At 37.4% G+C, this 23,618-nt stretch overlaps 3 protein-coding genes across 5 annotated transcripts in view; 2 read left to right on the forward strand and 1 right to left on the reverse strand.

Moving 5' to 3' along the window:
• Positions 1-23,618, forward strand: part of LOC126379492 (zinc finger protein 846-like) — a 138,310-nt gene that overhangs the window by 16,241 nt on the left and 98,451 nt on the right. The gene's annotated exons all lie outside the window — the stretch shown is intronic.
• Positions 81-12,563, forward strand: LOC126379452 (zinc finger protein 583-like). 2 transcript variants are annotated; one of them, XM_050028208.1, is made up of 10 exons: positions 81-218; positions 320-546; positions 4,713-4,829; positions 6,273-6,824; positions 7,991-8,193; positions 8,581-8,688; positions 9,203-9,436; positions 10,687-10,798; positions 11,920-12,024; positions 12,395-12,563. In XM_050028208.1, the coding sequence occupies exons 2-10, from the start codon at positions 385-387 to the stop codon at positions 12,530-12,532; spliced, it is 1,731 nt and encodes a 576-aa protein (XP_049884165.1). In that variant the 5' UTR covers positions 81-218; positions 320-384; the 3' UTR covers positions 12,533-12,563. The 2 variants fall into 2 exon arrangements, with proteins under 2 accessions (XP_049884165.1, XP_049884166.1); XM_050028209.1 differs by having other exon boundaries at positions 82-100.
• On the reverse strand, positions 13,280-23,346 carry LOC126379354 (uncharacterized). 2 transcript variants are annotated; one of them, XM_050028063.1, is made up of 6 exons: positions 22,823-23,345; positions 21,868-22,002; positions 15,914-20,866; positions 15,404-15,601; positions 13,941-14,799; positions 13,280-13,802 (listed from the first exon to the last, which is right to left on the reverse strand). In XM_050028063.1, the coding sequence occupies exons 1-5, from the start codon at positions 22,931-22,933 to the stop codon at positions 14,212-14,214; spliced, it is 5,985 nt and encodes a 1,994-aa protein (XP_049884020.1). In that variant the 5' UTR covers positions 22,934-23,345; the 3' UTR covers positions 13,280-13,802; positions 13,941-14,211. The 2 variants fall into 2 exon arrangements, with proteins under 2 accessions (XP_049884020.1, XP_049884021.1); XM_050028064.1 differs by lacking the exon at positions 21,868-22,002 and having other exon boundaries at positions 22,823-23,346.

A 23,618-nucleotide genomic window follows, 5' to 3' on the forward strand; every position in this document is an offset into this window, starting at 1 on the left:
CATCAATAAATTACATTTGATGACATGACAGTTTGACAGTTGAAACGGCTGGCTACGGCAAGAGTTAGGTACACGGCACAGAGTACTTTTGATTTCATAGGTACTATTGATTTTCACGTAATTTGTCATAATTATTCAAAACTAAACAGTAATACTTGTTAAAAACACTTTAAGTCACTCTCCCTTCCAGTGTTCCTAACATAAAGAAGTTTTTATTGGTATAAAACTCTGTACTTTCGAATAAACATAAAATCAACTTACGTTATCAAATATGTGTTTTAATCAACTTTCTAATAGATAACGACTGTTATTATTCCAGATTAAACTTAATAAAACTCAAATAAATGTTTCTATGTGGTTTTTACGTGAATTTACGTTGAAATAATGGAGCAATCACCATTCAACATGGTCCCTGAATTTTACACAGTAAAGGTTGAATCTGATAGAGACGCTTGTGAAGGGTGCCTTAGCACAGACCGAAAACTATCGCCTATAAATGACAATATGGATTTATTTATATACTTGCTGGGTGACCGTCCTAAAATTGTAAGTACCTATTTTGTTTTAAACATTAAATGCAATAGATGGTTCACTTTTTTATGAGGGACTTTCCAGAATACTTTCCCCAAAAACAAATAAATATAGACGCGGCGAGGCGCTGTTCCGATTTAAAGTAGTGTTGCCGCTCGATAGTGCCCTATCGATAGTTTTCGATCGAACTATCGATAGTTTACCAAAAAACGATAGTATCGATAATTAATCGATAGTATCGATACTATCGATAGCTCTTTTGTGGCGATACTATTGATAAGCAACGATAGTATCGATAGTTGAAAAACAAAAACTCAATACTATCGATAGTATCGCTCTTCGATATTGCGCAAGCTATCGATACTATCGATAGTTTTGTATGATCGATAGTGACCACTGGTTGCCTGGAAGAAATTGCTGCTTAGCAATAAGGCCGCCAGATTGTACTGTATCTATCTTCATCTGTGTGAATGTGTTTTGTATGTTGTGTGCAATAAAGTATATTTGATTTGATTTGAAATGCCTTGATCTTCCAACATTATACAATTCGCTATACAAAATATTATTTGGGCTATTATTTTATTTTGGGTCCCATAACCTGTCTCTCACGTTCAAACACGATTTTTATTAAAGCAAACAATTATTTTTTAAATAATTACACTATTGGTACATTTCTGATGTTATACTCGTGCTTTTATGTTCCACGTTTTTATCAAAATTATTTGAATTTAACCAAAAACACGGTAACTAAGTTGTACTTTTGAGTAACGCAGTTGTTTCCCTACAAAATTCCACTGTCTCTCTCATATATTTACTCCATATAAACATACATTACTTAAAAACTCTTCAAGACGCTATTAAAATGTAATATTTGCGGTAATAACACGTAATTTAATCTTTACTTTAACAATAATAAATATTATTTTCCTTTATCAGTTTTTAATTATTCCAAAATATTTATTGTGTCCCCGCGGCAAACCGAAAAATTACGAACACTATGTTACCATACGAAACTGAGTCTTAAAATTAGAATTTTGTATGCATTTGCGCCAAAAGTCGTATAACATATAATCAAATATTATTGGGGCGCGGGGGGAGTGCGTGGCTTTGAAATTCGCCGAGTCAGTCGCGAGGACGCCGGCGGGATAGGCGCGTGTATTAATTGGGAGACCGCTGAGTGACCGCTGTGATAGGTGAGTTTTTTGAATATTGAATAATCTTTTACGTTATATCTTCAAAAAAAGGAGCAAATATTTATTGTACACGATCTGTTTTATAAAATGAATTACCATATGAGTGCTATTTTAGAATACACGTGGTTTCTACAACTGAGTTACCGATACACTGCGTTACTGCGAAATGTAACGCAGTTGTAGCAATCGTAACGCAGTGGAAATACTCAAAGTTTTTGCTCAATATTTACAAATTTAATGGTTTTAATAATTTAATTTATAATTATTTCGTTACAGAGTGTCGAGTTTATCGTCCACAAGTCCCTAGTCAACGACGTGTTGACCATCGGTAGTGTTTCGAGCAGGGTAGCGTGCCTGATACTCAGAATATCATCTCGATATTCGCTAACTGTCATCCAGGCATACGCTCCGACCTTGGGACACCACGATGACGAAGTGGAGACTATGTATGAGGAGATTTCTAAAGCCATGCATAGCCATAAAAGCCACTACACGATTGTGATAGGGGACTTTAATGCACAGTTGGGGAAGCGTTGCGGTAACGAGCTGAGAGTGGGGCAATTTGGATTTGGGGTCCGGAACACCAGAGGCCGGATGCTGGCGGACTTTATGGAGAAGGATAACCTCTATATGATGAACTCCTTCTTCAGAAAGCCCGCACCCGCAAATGGACCTGGATAAGTCCCAGTGGAAATTATAAAAACGAGATTGATTTTATCATGTCGACAAAAAAGCACATATTCAATGATGTCTCTGTGATCAATGCCGTTAAGACGGGAAGTGATCACCGCATGGTAAGAGGCACATTGAATATCAATATCAAGCTAGAAAGATCGCGAGTGATAAAATCCACGCTCCGACCGGCGCCAGCCCAGATCCAAAAACCCGAGCGCTTTCAGCTCGAGCTTCAAAACCGCTTCGAGTACCTTGATAACTGCGCAGAAGTGGACGATATAAACGACCTGATGGTGGATGCTGTCCGTACGGTAGGTTCTAAACACTTTAGAACCCGCCGTACCAAAACGCAGAAACTCTCGCACACACACTCGAACTCATGGATAAGAGACACGAAATGAGGCTGCAGGACTCAGCGGATGTCTTACATTATAGACAACTTAATAGACAGATCTCGAAGTCTTTGACGAGGGACCTTCGCCAATTTAATACTACACGTATTAAAGTGGCTATAGAGCGGAACAAGGGCTCCAAGGTGTTCGCAAAAGATCTGTCTATTGGGCAAAGTCAACTAACGAGACTGAAAACTGAGGACGGCAGAGTCATTTCGTCGACTCCCGAAATCCTGAGGGAGATTGAGATTGGAGTACCTGACGCACCTTCGATTTGCCGATGATATAGTCCTAATGACTGAGACCCTGGAAGACCAGAACACCATGCTCGAGCATCTCAGTAACGCATCCCAACGAGTGGGTCTTAGCACGAACATTTGTGTCCAACGACCATGTCGCACCCACTCCAGTTCCGGTTGGGAACGTTACACTCGAAGTTGTAGACCAGTACATTTACCTAGGACAAATAATCCAGTTAGGTAAGTCCAACTTCGAGAAAGAGATCTCTCGTCGGATCCAACACGGATGGGCAGCGTTCGGGAAGCTGCGAATATCTTCTCGTTCAAAATACCTCAGTGTCTCAAGAGGAAAGTCTTTGACCAGTGCGTGTTGCCAGTGATGACCTACGGCAGTGAGACGTGGCCGCTTACTATGGATCCCGTGAGGAGGCTCGGTGTCGCTCAGCGGGCAATGGAGAGAGCTATGCTCGGTATTTCCCTGCTCGATCAAATCAGAAATGAGGAGATCCGCAGGAGAACTAAAGTCACCGACATAGCTCGGCGAATTGCAAAGCTGAAGTGGCAGTGGGCAGGACACATAGCGAGGGGAACCGATGGCCGCTGGGGCGGAAAGGTTCTAGAATGGCGACCACGTGTCGGACGACGCTCAGTATAGGCCCGCTACAAAGTAGACCAACGATTTGGTGAAGGTCGCGGGAAGCCGCTGGATGCGGGCAGCGCAGGACCGATCGTCGTGGAGATCCTTGGGGGAGGCCTATGCCCAGCAGTGGGCGTCGTAAGGCTGATGACGATGATGACATACATACATACATAAACTCAGGCCTATTTCCCACCGGGGTAAGCAGAGACTATAGAATTCCATTTGCTGAAAACGTATTGAATGAATTTGATGTCCCATTAAATATATTTGAAAAAAATAAGACTGAAGAGAGACTCAGACAGAAACTAATGTATGTTTAATACTGTTTTTTTGATTTTATTTTATTCTAAGAGAGTTTTGTTTAATTTGTTATGGTTTCAATTTAATTGTATTCTGTTTTTAATTATTTTCAGTAAGTTAAACACCATAGATGCGGAAAGTTTACCATTATGTTACTTACTAAACTACTGCGTTACTTTTTTGTCCCCCATTTTTCTGGAGACATTTTCAGAATTATAGCTAAAACTACCTAAGTATGTTTTAAAAATTTTGACTTTTTTTGATTATTTTTAATATATAAATGGCATCCATAAATAAAATGCTTGAACTGCTATTGTTTTCTATTTTATTAAAAAAGTTTATCTCATAAAATCAAAATTAGGTAACGAAGTGGTAAACCTAACCATAAAAAGATGTATTAGACTGAAATGTTTCGTTATTTAATAATATAAGTTCAAAAATCTTTTATCTTAATTTAAAAAAAAAAAGGTTTGAATTTAATGTGAACGTTCCCAATAATAAAACTACATAATGTAACAGAGTAACACAGTTGTTGTTTTTCTGCACCCTCCCTAGTATAAATATAAAAATAAGTGAAAAATAATTGGTAAACATCGCTGCAAAGTCCTGTAAAATGTGATTTAAATATTATTATTGTTATAATAGTAAGAAATATTAACAAACAATAGCATAAATAAAAAAAAAATTTTTTGGCAAATAAGTTAACCATGGGACCCAGAATAAAATAATAGCCCATTTCCAGGAATCAGAGTTTATTCTGCTTTGCTGGGAGTGCTTAGCGATATTGAAGAAGATACAGCGGTTTAGAAACAGGGTGCAAGACGCTCAGAGGACACTACAACGAGAATTATGTCCACAGGTAATAAAAAAGATATAAAAAAATAATAAAATAAGGGGAAAAAAAATGCCGGCAAGTAATCTGATTACTTGTCCTTCTTTTTTTTTTTTTTTTTTTTGTTTTCCCCGAAGGGTAAGGCAAAGGGAACTATGCCCATACAGCCATGTCTGACGTATTTTTTTCTTGATGGTTTACTTGTCCTTCTGCTGCCCCATTAAGTTAACTTTATTTACACCATAAACAAAACAGTTACAGAACAAAAATATTTGAAAAATATGAAACAAAAAATAAATAAAATTAAAATAAAACTAAAAGGCATTAAATTTATTTATTCAAACTATTAAAAACAAAACAAACACATCTTATAAATAAAACACCTCCTCCAATGCGTCACACCGAGGCAAGGTGCCCAACAGGCTGGCAGCATTACCCCTCTGAATCGCCAGGCTAATTCTCTGACAGAAATAACTACCAGCCCTAGCATCCCCCGAAGCCCCAATAAGACGCATTGAGAGATCCTTAACAAAACTAAAATAAATACCTAAACAGAACTCAACCCATTAACAGTGTTACTACAAAACAAAGACTAAAAAATAAACTATGTTTAAAATACATATAATCCGTATTCGAAAGAAGTCCCGAAGGCCGCGGCGCTACTGTCGCAGACTCTGCATAGACTTATTATGACTTGTCAAGTTAGTTTCATTAAAATCCGCCGACTTCTTTCGTGGCGCGAAATACTATTTCAAACCTAGTTTATTTTTAGTTTGTGTTTTGTAGTAACACTGTAAGTGTTTACAGGTGTGAGTCTATTATCATGAAGTAAGTGATGTGTGATGTAAGCCTTTACTAATGGGCACACAGATACGTACATTTTACTGGCAACTCATCATCTCTAGCATTATCCTGTTTTCACACCCACCTGCTTACCTAACCTGAAGATTTGACAGGCCCGGTTTTTTATAGAAGCGACCTCTTTTACCGGCAACTAATGAAAGTTCATCTTTTATATAAAAACAAAATTATTATATCTATAATTTGGCTAATAAATAAATAAATAACTAATATATTACGTAAAAAAATTTTCGGCGAAAATTTGTACTAACTGTCAGTGTTCATAATGATACGACGCGCCGGCACTAGATGGCGCTTATTGCCATATGTAAGCTTATATAGTAGCGACACCTAGTGACTTAATGGTGAAACAGATTAATAATATACTGGTAAGGGCGCCGGTGGCGAGAATTGGTACTAAATCTTAAATATATGGAAGGAACTAAATATAATTATAGTATTATAATAAAAAATATAATATAAATAGAAAGAGAAACCTCCTATTGGCATTCCAAATATAAACCGAATGCCAAAAAGAAATAAAAAAAAATATCATTTTTCTTAATGAGTTACTTAAGTATAGTTTTTACTCCTTTAATATTTGAACATAAAACAAAATAATCTTTTCAGAAACAAATACAAAGTCTGTCAACAATTGGCAGAATAAAACTAGAGCCAGTGCATTTAACAGATAAAGAAACATCTCACGATACTACTATGCATGATACATCACAAACATTCGTAACAGAAATGCCTAATACTATTATAAATGCTCAAAAGATGGCGCCACCTGACGTAGAAGTTATAAATTTTATAGAAGACTTACAAATAAAGGAAGAAGTAGATTCTGAGATCCCTCTAGAAGATACAGTTGACGCACAGGAGATAAAAGAAGAAGTTAAAGATATAAGTGAAAAAAAGGTTAAACGAGAAAGAAGGAAACACCATGAAGGATTTAAAAAGATAGTGAAAATATGTAAAAATCCTAATGTCGATTTAGACAATCATGAAAGCTGTTACTTCAAAGATGCTCTAAGTGTGACTGAGATAGAAAATATGGGGAGTTCCGTAAGAGAGAAGGTGTTAAAAAGCAATAAGTTGGTCTGCAAGGAATGTTTGAAACTTTTTAAACATAAAAGTGATATGAATATGCATAATACTTACTGTCATGTTATGAAAGAGGTGAGTTTTACATTATTTATTAGTGTTAATTCCAGTGCTCACCATCTAATTTTATTTTAAGTTGCACCTGTCATTTTCTTATCCTCCGAAAAGAAAAGGGACGGATGATTGACAGATTATAATTTTAAGATTAATGAATACTAAATGAGTAAACAGCCTGGGCGAATCAAATAGGTATGCAACCCATTAGACGTGTGCCGTCAACTTAATTCTGTCGGGTTATTAGCCGATGTTAAATATTTAGAGGGTTAAATATCCCTTTTGAACCCCAATATTGAACTTTTAGTGAAAGATTTAGTTACAGTTTTAACGATTTCCAATATTGAACTTTTAGTGAAAGATTTAGTTACAATTTTAACGATTTTTTTAAATATGTTTCAAGTGATAGGAATAAAGTTTGTTAGTCATTAATTTGCTTAATTTTGGAGTTACCAATTTAATGGTAACAATCATGTAACACTTACGTCATCAAACGGCTAGGAATGGCGGCTGTTCATAGGGTCAACCCTATGAACAGCCGCCATACCTAGCCGCATACCTTGTTTTATTATACCATGGGTGTGTCTTGGTTAAATAAATGTTGGAAATATCAATTTAATGGTAACAGTCATGTAACACTTACGTCATCAAACGGCTAGGAATGGCGGCTGTTCATAGGGTTGAGCATACCTTGTTTTATTATACCATGGGTGTGTCTTTGTTAAATAAATGTTGGAAATATCAATTTAATGGTAACAGTCATGTAACACTTACGTCATCAAACTGCTAACAATGGCGGCTGTTCATAGGATTGAGCATGCCTTGTTTTATTATATCATGGGTGTGTCTTGGTTAAATAAATGTTGGAAATATCAATTTAATGGTAACAGTCATGTAACACTTACGTCATCAAACGGCTAGCAATGGCGGCTGTTCATAGGATTGAGCATGCCTTGTTTTATTATATCATGGGTGTGTCTAGGTTAAATAAATGTTGGAAATATCAATTTAATGGTAACAGTCATGTAACACTTACGTCATCAAACGGCTAGCAATGGCGGCTTTTCATAGGGTTGAGCATACCTTGTTTTATTATACCACGCGTGTGTCTTGGTTAAATAATTGTTCTCTCTCTCTTTTTGTCTCTCTCTGGGTGTAGGAGAAATATGAAATTTGTCTCGTTCCAGTCCGAAGGCCCGTTCGTCTGTCTAGAATGTAACGCTAAGTGTGAAGACAGGCCGTCACTGGAGGCCCACTGGAGTAAGCATAACATCATTAACCGTTGCAAGGAATGTGGTTGGGCGACCTCCGTGCTTTATAACATGAAGCATCACGCGGAGACGCATGCGTACTTGTGGCGTTGCCGCTTGTGTCCTGAACTTGTTGTGCGGTAAGAAAAAAATATTCATTTACACAATTACTCACTTACGAGGACTTATTACTTATTTATTTATTCACGAAGTGGTATTATAATATTTATATAACAATAGTCTCGCCAAACTGCAGAGGCAGTTTGTTGGCAAGCATGCACTCGTTACCTTAACCTAATTATAATACCTACCTGTATCTAAGAGTAATATTCAAAGAAAAGATTTGCTAGCAAAACAGAATTAGCATAACTTAAATTTACCACCCAGTATAAAATATTGAAATAAGCACTGTCAAAAGCATGTGATTTAAGTAGTAGGTGATTTTTTATCATTTTAGACCGGCTCCTATTTCTAGATTAGCATTTTATAATTGCTCCTTGACCCAGTCAAATACTCTATTATTGTAGAACGCGGCGCGATTTCATCTACCACTACCAAGCTGTTCATAAACGAGCAATATGTGACTATTGTGGGAAAAAGTGTGAGTCTAAACCTGCCGTCCTGAAACATATGAGGTAAGTTGAGCTCTGCAGATAGCGCCATACTTGTTGCCAAGTTTTGGGCCGATACTATTTAGTTTGCCATCGACACGATAAGAAGAGTTGAGCTGTCTTCTTCTATCGTGTGGGTTGTGAGGCGGATTAGCGACCTCATCAAATCTGATGTTGCGGTTATTATTGAGCCCCAGACATGACTCTTGTAACGACTGCGTACTTACATCGGTAAGTGTCATATTTTTACTACAGTAGACGACAGGTCGACATGACAATTCTCTAGTGACGTGACGTTTTCAATATCGATATATTTTTATTATGTATGTAACAAAACGTGAATAAAATAATACCTAAATGTGGTATTATTTGCCGCAGTCCACTGTAAAATGGCCAGGGTTCAGCGTTTATTTGCCGCACTTTATGCTTTATACTTTTACTTGATTTAATGTTTTAATTTTGTGTTTTATTTTTTGTTGTGTTTTTTTGTGCTGTTGTTGTGTTTAAAAGTATGTATGTTTGTGTATTTTCATTCTAGAAGCTGTCACATACCCATAGAATGCAAGATATGTAAACTCACATTCAAGCAGTACGGGCGTTTGAGCAGGCATAACACACTCAGCCATCCAGAGCTGGTGAATAAGACATCTCCTAAGGAATTAGCGTACTGTGTGGAGTGTGACAAGCAGTACGCCAGCGAAGCCAAATACAGACTGCACCTAAGTACATCTGTTGTACATAACCCTAAAGTTAGAGAGAGTTGGAGTAAGAAGTGAGTATTCTATTTTTATTTTCTTTAACCTTTTTTTGCAAGTATTTATTTATTATAATTAAAACACATAATGGCCCCGATTCCTGGAGACACCGCCTAATTTTATTTTAAGTTATATCCGTCATTTTCATATCCGTCGAAAAGGAAAGGGACGGATGATTCACAGCTCTTAATTTTAGGAAGAATGAGTAAATTAATGTGTCGGGTTATTGACTGATGTAAAATTTTTAGACGGTTGGTTTAGATTTGTGCTTAAAATTGACGTGTGTTCCATAAATTTTATGCTTGTCGATTACCCGTCCCTTTCCTTTTCGGCGGATAAGAAAATGACAGATATAACTTAAAATAAAATTAGATGGTATTTACAGGAATTAGCACCATTAACGGGTTCTTACCGCGACATTATGTGTTTTAATTATGATAATAACCGCGTAAACTTAAAACAATATTTATTTATTAATTTATTTGAACCATCATCATCATCAGCCCATTAACGTCCCCACTGCTGGGGCACGGGCCTTCCCTATGGATGGATAGGTAGATTTGAACCATAAATTATACATTTTTGCACATAACATTCTCTCGCCAAACTGACACCAGTTTGTTGGCGAGTACGCTCTAGAAATGTTTGATTATACTATGTACGGTCACGAGCATTAATGTGTATACACTTTGGTACCATGTCACATCAACTTTTTGACAAATTGAACTGTAAGTCTCACTAAATGTCAAATATGTTAGTGCGACAGAGTCCTAAAGTGGGTACATTACATTGCTCATGACTGAACATGGCCTGGATAGTCCTTCATTAGTGCTGGGCGGAGAGTTATCGTTCGCTCTGTACATAATGGTGCTAATTCCTGTAAACACCATTTAATTTTATTTTAAGTTATATCTGTCATTTTCTTATCCGCCGAAAAGGAAAGGGACGGGTAATCGACAAGCATAAAATTTATGGAACACACGTCAATTTTAAGCACGAATCTAAAACAACCGTCTAAAATATTTACATTGGCCAATAACCCGACAGAATTATGTTGACAGCACACGTCAAACGGTTTGCATACCAGCGAGATACCTTTTCGATTCGCCCGGGTTCATTCATTTACTCATTCTTCCTAAATTAATGACTGTCAATCATCCGTCCCTTTCCTTTTCGGTGGGTAAGAAAATGACAGGTATGACTTTAAGTAAAATTAGGAGGTGTCTGCAGGAATCGGGGCCAGTATAACTCTTTGCTCTGTCTGCAGGATACCATGTCCAGATTGCGGCAAGATCTTCACTCGCACCAGCTATATGAACAATCACTATAAACTGATGCATAAGAAAGAGACAAAACATTACTGCGCGCTATGTGACAAGGTTAGTATCGTAGCGGAATATTGATGTGCAGTCATGAGTGTCATGTACCCACTTTAGAACCCTGTCGCACTATCAAATTTGACATTTAATGACACTTGCGGCTTAGTCCGCTCCCTTTTTGTGTGACTTATTGTAGATTTGCCGCAGATGGCATTAACTACTTGGCCGGACAAATGGCGAGCGCTGGAGGCTCTCAACCGGTGCTCCGCTCCTCCATAGCAGAGTTAATACAAATAAAAGACAAAAAAGACACTAAGTATAACATTATAAATTTAACAGCCTCCGTGGTCTAGTGGTTAGAGCGTTAGGCTCATGATCTGTAGGTCCGGGTTCGATTCCCGATGGGGACATTGTCGAAATCACTTTGTGAGACTGTCCTCTGTTTGGTAAGGACTTTTCAGGCTTGAATCACCTGATTGTCCGAAAAAATAAGATGATTCCGTGCTTCGGAGGGCACGTTAAGCCGTTGGTCCCGGCTATTAGCCGTATAAACACCTCCACCAAACCGCAGTGGAGCAGCGTGGTAGAGTATGTTCCATACCCCCTCCGGTTGATTGGGGGAGGCCTGTGCCCAGCAGTGGGACGTATATAGGCTGTTTATGTGTATAACATTATAAATAATCAATAAAAATCTTTGTAAGTGGAGCTCCGTGGTCTCTGCCCAAGGCTTTTTGGCGGGAAACGGGAACGGGACAGTTGCTTTCTTCATTGAATAATCTAAATAATTAATACGAAGTGGTGTTTTGTGGTTGATGATCGCATTAAATTAGTCGGAAGACATTCGCGAGTGTTATTATATCGGAGTATTCAATAAACAAAGTGTATCTGCCTATTTTCGCTTCGTGTCAAGAAGCCGCTTCATAACTCGAAAGTTTATGCGGACTTTCGAGTTAATTCGTTTGGGGTTCGGAGTAGGAGTCTACTCCGAGGGTGGAGGCTTAAGTTTCATCATCATCACCTTTCATCATTTCATTAATCATCAAGAAAAAAAATACGTAAGACATGGCTGTATGGGCATAGTTCCCTTTGCCTTACCCTTCGGGGAAAAACCAAAACAAAAAAAAAGGTCTCTGCTTAACCCAAAGGGAAATAGACGCGACCTTATGTATGTATGGTTCCAGTACTTGGTGTCAGCGTGGTCCAAGAAACTCCACGTGCAAGGTGTACACCAGAAGATCAGACAACCGAAGACTAAGGTCTGCGATATATGTCACCGAGCATTCTGTGTGAGTATACTGATTCAATTTCAAAATATCTTTATTGGCATAAATAATACACAGTACGGTCACGAGCATTAACATGTATACGCTTTGGTACCATGTCACATTAACTTTTTTGACAATTTGAACTGCAAGTCTCGCTAAATGTCAAATATGTTAGTGCGACAGAGTCCTAAAGTGGGTACATTATATTGCTCGTGACTGTACAATGGTGCTAATCCCTGTAAACACCATCTAATTTTATTTTAAGTTATATCTGTCATTTTCTTATCCGCCCAAAAGGAAAGGGACCCCTCCCAGACAGACGCAGGCAGACGATAAGAAGAGTGGCTTACGACCATTTTAATTTTCATAAATCCTCCCAAAATGTCCTCAGAGTAACGCTACGCTGGCGCGCCATCGACGCACCCATACTGGAGAGCGACCCTACGCCTGTCCACACTGCCCCGCCGCCTTCACGCAGCGAACGCCGCTAGTCACCCACGTGCGGACGCAGCACAATGCTACCGTGTAAACATACATTTAAATAAATATTATACAGTGACCCTGACTAGTTTTATTTAAAATTATACCCGTCATTTTCTTAACCGCCAAAAAGGAAAGTGACTAGTGTTGCCGCTCGATAGTGCCCTATCGATAGTTCTCGATCGAACTATCGATAGTTTACTAAAAAACGATAATATCGATAATTAATCGATAGTATCGACTCTATCGATTGCTATTTTTAGTGATACTATTGATAACATTAATAGTATCGCCAAAAAAGAGCCTATCGGTTGGGTAGATGATTTTGGCTGTTTACTATCGATTTTTCGGTAACACTAAAAGTGACGGATGTAAATCAATCAATGTGAACAGTCACTTGACTACGAGTACACTTCATACAACCACACAACCTCGTTTGACACAGACAGAGTGTGTGACGTCTGACGCCATACGATTCAAGACTAAACTATGTTCGAGAGGGGGGGGGGGGGAGGACTTAACCTAGTTCAGCCGCTGGTGGGGAGCGGAGAGTTGCCGTTCTATACGTAACTAGTATTATTCCTTATTTTATGACGATATTATATTGATATTTCGCGTTGTTTGATTTATATTTTAAATCTGGGTTCTGGGTTCTGGGAGCTTAGAGCACAACACAGGACTGGAAGTAATTAAAAAAAAAACACTATTCCATGAATTTTCCGATAGGAAATTCCACTTGATAACTTATCTATTCAGAATCTAAAAAGTAAAAGTATTTAAGAATAAAACAAACATCGACAGATAAATGCTTTAATCATTGAAGTCAACCACTTTTGCTTACAAAAGTATAATCTATTTCTTAATTTACGAAGTAACTTGGAAATGAAGATAAAATTAGAAGCTAAAATGTAGGCGGCAGTACAAGCTAAAATTCCTGGTAAATTGCTATAAAATGTGGAACAACGGAATCCCGTCTGAAGGATGAGTTACGAAAAACAAAAGCCATCAGTTGGAAAAAGGCAGTTTTGATTCAAAATAGGTTTCTTTCCGATCTTTAGAGATAAAAATATAACACTATGGTTTTGCAATTAAACGCTGTGCAAAGGGCTATAGTGTCAAAATATAACCAAAACTATGTATTTGTTTAACTCAAATAGTATGGGGAACTGTCAAAATTTAAGTACACACAACAGTAGCGACACCTAATGGGAGAAATAGGCAGTTTTTATCCTCATTTGTTACGAAATCATTAAATTGGGTCGGTTATTCTTTCGCTAGTTAAAAATAGAAGGGCGAAGGCAGTCGCTTCTATAAAAGATCTGTCAAATCTTCAGTAAGCTAGTTGACCAGCTAGTTCCGCCTACATGCAACAGATGGCGCCACTATTCAATAATGCAGTCCTGAAAAGCGCTATCGAAGTTTACACAGCGGCGAAGGCAGTCGCTTCTATAAAAGACCTGTCAAATCTTCAGTAAGCTAGTTGACCAGCTAGTTCCGCCCACATGCAACAGATGGCGCCACTATTCAATAATGCAGTCCTAAAACGCGCTATCGAAGTTTACACACCGTGACGCATATATACAACTTCCAACATGACTCAAGTGGACCGTCAATCCCTAGTCACACTATCAACCCGTGGCTAGCGGGGTACTATGCTCTGTTCGGTACCACGACATCATCCTTTGGCGGCAGCACACCCTCGCTGCTAAAGCATTTTAAGATAACATATTAAATCTTTTGAAATCGAGGTCTTGATTCATCTTCACTTGCTGTATCTGTATCCGATTTTAATTCATTATCGGAATCACCTGACATATAAGTCCTATCACTATCTGTTGTTTCTGTATCCATCATTTTTTCTGTTGTTGTCGTGCCTGTTGTTCTTGTGTCTGTGGTAGATTTTGTTGTCTGTTGTTGATTGTCTTGTGTTTTATAAATTGCTCTGTTAAACGGCGTCAATTTGTCCGTATGTATGTACCAAAAATGTGCGCCTAGGTCATCACTCCTCATAAATTTCCAATTACAAAATGGGCAATGATATGGCATCAGTTTGGTGTCTGTTGTTTTATTGTATGTTGTTTCTGTATATATATTTTTTTCTGTTGTTCCCGTGTCTGTTGTTGTAAAGTCTGTTGTTTCTGTATCCGTCGTTATTCTCCCTGTTGTTGCTGTGTCTGGCATTAGTTTGTCCTTATGTATTTTACGACAATGTATTTTAAGATCTATTTTCCTCATGAACATATAATCACAATATTGACACTGATTAGATTTCACTTCAGTATGTACTAATTTATGTCTGTTTAGAAAATATATTGACTGAAAAAGAATTACAGCATTTAGTAAAATAAAAATACATACATACTAATACCACATCCCGGACACTTCATACAATCAACCTCGTTTTGCACAGACACTACACATTGACGTTATCGTACACGCGCAAATGTGTGGGTGACGTCTGACGCCATGCGATTGAAAACTAAAGTAAGGCCGAGGGGGGTGAGGGTACGTTCTATAAATCAAATCACAATATATGTAGTATTATTCCTTATTCTATGCTAATTGTATACATGCGAAAGTAAACTGATGTAGCGGACCCAACTAGTTGGCCACCTAGTTCCGCTCACATGCAACAGATGGCGCCACATTCAATAATGCAGTCTTCAAGCGGTCGTGAAACGCGGTATCGAAGTTTACACAGCAAGACGCATATATACAACTTCCAACACAACACTGTTGGATCGTCGATCCCTAGTCACACTAACAACTTGTGGCTAGCGGGGTACTATGCTCAGTTCGGTACCCCGAAAACATCCTTTGGCGGCGAGGGTGTGCTGACGTCAATGTTTGTTTGTATGAAGTGTCCGGGTTGTGCTTCAAGTATATTATAAATGCGAAAGTAAACTGCCATCAAACGTACCTTATAAGTTTTCTTACAAATATTGCATTTGACGGCTCGAGCTGGTTTTTTGTGTCGTCTATTCTTATTTTCCGCCATGTTTTTCGCTTTACGTGGGTACGAAGGTCGGTGACCAACCTCATCAACCCGACGGCCACGTGTTTTTATTACCTTACTGCCATTCCGTTTCTTATTTCTGACAGCGTTACTGGTAGATTCCTGAAAAAAAATATTTTATATTTTCATAATAGGTTTAGTTTCCAACTCAAAAACATGTCAAAAACACTTCCACCAACCCGCATTGGAGCAGCGTGGTGGAGTATGCTCCATACACCCTCCGGTTGATTGAGGGGAGGCCTGTGCCCAGTAGTGGGACGTATATAGGCTGTTTATGTTATGATCCAACTAGTCAAATCAGTTACTTTTTACTAAACGTCATAACACGAACTTACTATGGAATCCGATGTCACTAACACCCTGACCCTGAGAAGATGTCTATTCAGCATTAGTGTCATACCTAACTGAACTTACCTCCTCATGGTTCATCTTCTTCTTCATAAACAACTCTTTATCTTTGTTTCCAAATACACGTCTGTTATATTTGAACTTTGCTTTTTGGTACATTTCAGAATATCTTTCGTTCTCTCTTAGAATCGTCATATCCTCATATTCTATGTTTCTGGCTAATACATTGTCATTCGGTTCAACATTGCCTTGACTTCTCATTTTACTGCTTTTGGATCTAGTCATAACTGGTTCATAATTATAAGTCGCTCTTGTACCAGGTTTTGGTCCCGACGTCACTTTTACAACAGGATAGGCTAAGCTTTGTACATTTACAATTTTTAAGCCACTTTCATCTACAATATCGTTAGCGTTGGTGGTATCCGTTTCATCATAAGTTAAATTGTCATTTGTAAATTGATTTGTGTATAGATCTTCTATTTGTTCAGTTTCATGCTTCAGTTCAGTCGATAAAAATGGATTTACACTTTCAAAACCATTTTCATTTCCGATATTTTTTGTGTTAGCAATACGAGAGTCGTCATCCCAGTTATTGGTTAAATCTTTACGAACTCTTATATACTTAGTGTTATTAGTAATTTGATTGATTGAATCCACTGCCAAAATATTCTTTTCAGGTCTAGTCATTATGGATTGATCATTAAGAGCCATATTTGCATTCGCATTTGGACTAGAAGTTACTTTCAAAGCAGGGAAGGCTAAGCTTCGTACATTTACAATTTTTAAGCCACTTTCACCTTCGATGTTGTTAGCATTCGCAGCATCAGTTTCATCATCAGTCATATTTTCTATTTTCAGCTCAGTTTCTGTATCATTCTTCAGTTCAGTCGGTAAAAATGCATTTACTTCGAAATCACATTCATCTCCTATAATTTTAGTGTTAGCAATATGAGAGTCATCGTCAGTCTTACTGGCCAAGTCATTTCGCACTTTAATATATTTAGTTTCAGTTGTAATTTGATTGGTTGAAGTCACTTTCAAAATACTCTCTTTGAGGCTTTGATTTGTATTAATAACATCTTCTGGTGACGACTCCTGCCCATCCTGACAGGGAAGGAGGGCTTCACTTGCATCTATTTCTCTTCTACTAATAGTATCATCAACATTATTCAGTGAATTATCATTTTGTAACATTTCATCCTTACGTTTCGTTGTGTTTTTAAGATTAACTAATTGTTCCGTGTTAGTTTCAGTCTTTTTCGTTTTAGTAGAGATCGGTAAAGCGGTATTTTCAATTTTCGAGTCACTTTCATTTTCGATATCGTTAGTATTTGTAATATTTTCATCATCAGCTATGTCATTTAATTTATCTCGTACTCTCGAAGTATCTGTTGAGTCATCATGAACTTGAACGTGTTTTGAATATTTTGAAATTTGTTTCGTACTTATATCGTCTTTTGATGACATCTGACTTTGATTGTACACGGTTACACGTCGTATAAGATATGGTGGTGCTGATTTTACAAAGTAAATAGTTTTTCGGCCACCCGAAACGGTTTCAGTGAATTTAGAATTTTCACTTTGTAGCTTTTCGTGCTTTTTATCGTTTTGACATCTACTTATTTGTGTCTCATTATTTTTCAGTTCAGTAGAGGACTGGAAAATTTTGTTTACAGTTTTATTTTCTATTCCGATATTGGTAGAGTTGGCAATTTGAGATTTATCTTCTGTGGGCTTAGTTAAGTCGTCTCGAACTTTGATATAACATTTTGTATTTGTATTAACGTCATCTTCTGGAATCTTCTGGGTGTGCTCACCCTGACAGGGATTAATGGCATGAGTTGCATCCGGCTGTCTTATAAGAAGCGGCGGTGGTGTCGCTTCATTAATAATTTTTGGATGACCAGTTCGGGTGCATATAATGTTAATAGTTTTTCGGCCATTCGAAACATTATCCTGTGAATATGCCCTTTGTAGCATTTGTACCCTTCTCAAGTTTTCAAAATTACCTTTTGGTATTGTATTAGCTTCACTACTTTGTAGATTAGCAGAAGGTGATAATGATGGTGGTGGTGGTGATGGTGCATTTGCCTTTTTTAAGACTTTAGAGGATTCATTAGTATTTGCAATATAAGGTTCATCTTCAGTATTATTGGTTAAATCATCTCGAGCGTTAATGTACTTAGTATCATGTTTACTTCGATTGGTTGACGTCACTTCCAAAACAGGATGAGCGAAGCTTTGTTCATTTACATTTTTTAATCTACATTCATCTTCAATATTGGTGTTCGCAGTATCAATTTCATCTTCAGGAATATTGTTAATTGCAATTTGATTCGTATTAATATCGTCTTTTGGCGAAATTTGGCCCTGACTGGGATTAGGAGCGTGGGCTGTGCCCGGCCGTCTTATCAGAGGTGGTGGAAGTGGTATCGTTTTCATGAAATAAATAGGTTTTCGACCATTCGAAACATTATCTTGAGAATTTTCATTTCTTAACGTTTTGAATTTGCCTGCTAGTTCTGTATCAGTTTCATTATTCTTCAATTTGGTAGAGTTCGGTAAAATTGTATTAATAATTTCCAAACTATTTACGTTTCCGTCGTTTTTACTATTAGCAACATGAGGTTTCTCTTTAATAGTATTAGTCAAGTCGTCTCGGACTTTCACATATTTAGTAATATTCGTAATTTGATTGATTGAAGTCGTTTTAAAAGTAGGGTACGCTAATTGTACATTTTCAATGTTTAAGCCATTTTCATCATCCATATTGTTAGTGTTCCCAACATCGTTTTCATCTTCACTACTTTCAATAGTATGTGTTAAGTCATTCCCGAGTTCAGTATTTTTTGTGTCATTTGTAATTTTATTTGAATTTGTAGTAACATCTTCATGGGACGGCTCCTGCACACCCTGATAAGGACTATGGGCTTGCATTACATCTACCTTTCTATTGATAGTATCATTATTCTGTGCATTTTCAGTTTGTCGCATTTCAACCTTATGTTTATTTTTGGGCATTTCAACTATATCAGTTTCTTTCTTTTTCAGTAAAAATTCAGAGATCGGTAACAATTTGTTTACATTTTTTATACTGCTTGTATTGCTAGTGCTTGCAATATGAGGTTCATCTTCAGTAGTATTGGTTAAGTTATCTCGAACTTTGTCATGCTTAGTCTCATTTGTAGTTTTATTCGTATTTGTATTATCTTCTAGAGATTTCTGATTTATTCCGGCCTGACAGGGGCTCAACACACGTGCATCTGTCCGTCTTACAAGAGGTTGTGGTGTTTTTATAAAACAAATAGGTTTTCGGGTAATATTTCCTAAAACATCACCCTGTGAATTTTTGCTTAATAGCCGTTTTACCTTTTTTACTTTTTCCAATCTACGTATTTGTTCCGTTTTAGTTTCACTTTTCATTTCAGTAGAGGTCGTTAAAGTATTATTTACAATTTGTGAATCACTTGTCTCTTCGATATCGTTAATGTTTGCAGGATGAGGTTCATCAACAGTGGTATTCAGGTCATCTTGAACTCGGTTACATCCAGTGTCATTTGTAATTTGATTTGTATTTGTATCATCTGGTGATTTCTCGCTTTGCTGTCTCTGAGAGGCTTTAATGGTGAGTGTTGCGTCTGCCTGCCTCACAAGTGGCGGTGGCGCTGCTTTTATGAAATAAATAGGTTTTCTGCCATTCGAACTATCAACCTGAATATTTTTACTTATGTTGCCCGCTGCAGTTTTCACGTTTTTAACGTGTCCTGTTTCAACTGTATCAGTGACTTTTCTTTTGAGTTCAGTAGAAGCAAGTAACACGTTATTTAAAATTTTCAAGCCACTTCTATTTCCGATATTGTTAGCGTCTGCATTAGGTACATCTTTAGTTGTATCGATCAAGTCATTATCAATTTGATTTGTACCTTTTGTTACATTATCCTCTGGAGACTTGTGCTTCTGCTCACCCCGCAAGAGACTAGCACCGAGGGGTATGTCCGTCTGCTTTGTGAATGATCTAGGTGGTACTGGTGGTATGCATAGTTTTAATTTAGCTTGAAATTTTTTTAATTCAGTTTGGAAACTTTTGGTTTTCAGCACATTAATTATTTGCAGTCTTTTTTCTTTACTTATCGTTTGTGAATTTTGACCTTCTAAAGTCTCAAGTTGATCTAGTGGTGCAGGATTACTTGTTTGCCCTGTAGTAGTTTCATTCTTTTCGATAGCAGGGGTTGAAGTTTTATATTTATCATACGACATCATAATAACATCAACATCTTCAGTAGCTTCATCATCTGTGTTATTGACTTGCTTTTTATCGTTTAACAATACACGAATGTTGTTTTTGAATCTTTGCTTTGAATCTTCTGTAATCTTTGCTTTGACAGGATACAATTGTGCTAAAGAAGACTTTATAGGAACTGTTTTTGGATTCCTCGTGCGTGTGTCAATTTTGTTTTGGCTGGTTAAATCTATGATTTCCATGATGATTGAATTGTGACCTTTAGGTATGTCACGATGATCTAGTGATACAAGATTACTTGAAGGTCCTGTATTTGTTTCATTCTTTTTGGTAGCAGGGCTTGACATTTCATCTTCATCATTTGATATCCAAACAACGTCGTCATAATCATCAGTTTCTTCATTTTGTGTGTCAATGACTTGGTTTTTATTGTCTATTGGTATAGGAATGGCACTTTTTTTATCTTCTGTTACTTTGGCTGTATCCGTTTCTACTTGGGCGGAGGTGACAGTACTTGTAGTTGACGGATGAAAAGACTCCGAGTACTGGAATGCTAAAGTTTGACAATTTGATGTCAACTTTGGAGAACAAGTATTATTTTTTTTTATTTTTTGTGACTTTTTAATATTCGAAATAGATTCTTTACTCTTTTGTTCTGCTGCGGCATCAGGTTTGGCCAAAATTTCCGTTGTACCATCGAGGTTTGGAGAAATACTCGGAATACTCAGTTTAAAAACGGTCTTTCGTTCTTTGAGTGCAGACGTAGAGTGCAACTTGATCTAAAAATAGCACATGAAATCATATGATATAAAACAAACAAGAATGGAAATGGACGGTCACGAGCATTAATATGTATACACTTTGGTACCATGTCACATTAACTTTTTTGACAAATTGAACTGTAAGTCTCACTAAGTGTCAAATATGTTAGTGTGACAGAGTCCTAAAGTGGGTACATTCTATTGCTCATGACTGGACATAAAAACTGCCTATTTCTCCCATCAGGTGTCGCTACTAGTCGTAGTGTTTTTAAATTTTGACAGTTCCCCATACTATTTGAGTAAACATATATTTTTTTAAAATTTTAATTTAATTTGCGCAGCGTTTAACTGCAAAATTATAGTGTTATATTTATTCCCTTAAGATTGGAAAGAAAACTTTTCATCACGAAATTTGCCTGGACAGTATGAGGAACTGTAAAAATTTAGGAACACTCAACAGTGCTGCCAGCTACATTTGAGCTTCTATTTTTTATTTTACTATTTTATAATCGATATGATTGTAGAATTTCCAATATCGATAGGCATATCGATATTAAGGTTATTCAGGGGTAAATAATCAATTAATCGGCAACACAATTTTCCGTGTTTTTGATGTTTTCTCGTAACATAATTTTGTCGATTAACAGCCTTTTAGCATATGAGGACAGAATTACCTAAACATAAACAAGTAAGATAACAGCCTCCGTGGTCTAGTGGTTAGAGCGTTAGGCTCACGATCTGGAGGTCCGGGTTCGATTCCCGATGGGGACATTGTCGAAATCACTTTATGAGACTGTCCTTTGTTTAGGGTAAGGACTTTTCAGGCTTGAATCACCTGATGTTTCGGAGGGCACGTTAAGCCGTTGGTCTCGGCTATTAGCCGTAAAAGCACCTCCACCAACCCGCAGTGGAGCAGCGTGGTGGAGTATGCTCTATACCCCCTCCGGTTGATTGAGGGGAGGCTGTGCCCAGCAGTGGGATGTATATAGGTTTATGTGAAACAAGTAAGATAATATTACCGGCTCATTATCCACCGTCCTGTTGATTTGATACTGCAGTATATACATCGCTTGCAATGCATTTTTTTGGAACTTAAACAGCTTGTCCATGAGACGTCGACATTCCCAGCAAATATTGAATTCTTTTAAATGCAACTGCAATAAAAAGAAATTAAATTACAAACCTACTCGGGTCTCCTCTTCTATCGTGTGGGTTGTGAGGTGGATTACCAACCCCATCAACCCTGGTGTCAGGGTATTATTGAGCCGCCAAAGGCCCCTGACATGACTCATAAACCGCCTACGTACTTACATCTGTAAGTAGTAACCGGGACCAACGGCTTAACGTGCCTTCCGAAGCACAGATCGTCTTACTTTTGGACAATCAGGTGTTCAGCCTGCAATTTCCTAACCAAACTAGGGATCACAAAGTTATTTTTGTGATATGTCCCCACCAGGATTCGAACCCAGGACCTCCGGATCGTGAGCCCAACGCTCAACCACTGGACCACGGAGGCGGATTATTTGCTGTATAAGTATGAAATAATAATAAAAAGTACCTATTGCTTGATTAATTTGACAAGTGTGAGAAAGTATCTGATGTCTCTTTCACACAAGGCTGTCAACCATCTCTCTGTCCTGCAGTCAAATACTGTGACTATAATTGTGTATTGCATACCTACTTAAGTTATTTAAAGTAAAATTTGTGTATTATTAAATAATATAGATAGTTATTTATTTATAGACAAACTTGGCAAACAGAAGGGGAGGCCTTTGCAAAGCAGTGGGACGTCATTACTATTTTTGAGTTTGCATGCTCCATCTTAGACCACATTGTTGCTAAAGACGATGATGAATTGCTTTGATGTGGCCATTTAAAACCCCCAGGTCAAACAAACACAAATCATTTAATTAAAAAAGAAAAACTAGGCTACAGAATAAAAAAATAAGGTATAAAAATAATGTGTGTCCTTACCGTTAACTGTTCGTAGATACATTTCACTTTGAGCGAACTTAATTTCCGGTCTTTACTGAGACAAGTGCCACAATAAGTCTCTATAAGATGTTGTTTTCGTTCAGCAGACATATTTAATTACACTTTTAAAATAAAATGTTTTATCCATCGAGTTTGGCGCCTTTTTTCAGTAATAAACAAAATGTTTACTACGATTTTTTTGCAACAATCTTTTCTATTGTCTCTCTATGGTACAAGGCTGAATCCTTTTGAAGGCAAGAATCTCACAGGAACTAGGTGTAGGTATTTATGCCTTTGAAAAACATAGTACACAGTGATGCAGAAAATTCTTTTGCAGATTTCGTATCTAACAGGTAATATTTGCCGTACTTCACCTAATATTCAAGTGATGAAGCCTGAAATTGAATAGTTTTCACAATAACACCACTTTTAACGCTTTTAGCTTCCTAAAAACAGAGACCAAAGAGAATGCAATCACACGAAGTTAGCTCTCATTAACTGCAAGAAAGTAGTAGTCTGAACTACGAAAGAAGTCCCGATGTCGCGGCGCTAGTGTTGCAATATCTGCGTTGAATTATTATGAGTTGTGAATTAGTTCTATTAAAATCCGCGAAACTTCCTCAGTGTACTCTATAATCTATTATTCGAATTTACTCACTCATTCATTCATTCGGCAGTGAATGAATGAGCCGGAGTTAAAATGTCAATCATTTTTTATTATTGTTGTCAAAGTTGTCATTGTTCTGTCATCCAAAATCAAAATAAACAGAGTTGACATTTACAAAACAGCGAACAA

Source organism: Pectinophora gossypiella, chromosome 29 (assembly GCF_024362695.1).
Source record: "Pectinophora gossypiella chromosome 29, ilPecGoss1.1, whole genome shotgun sequence".
Classification (NCBI taxonomy): Eukaryota; Metazoa; Arthropoda; class Insecta; order Lepidoptera; family Gelechiidae; genus Pectinophora; species Pectinophora gossypiella.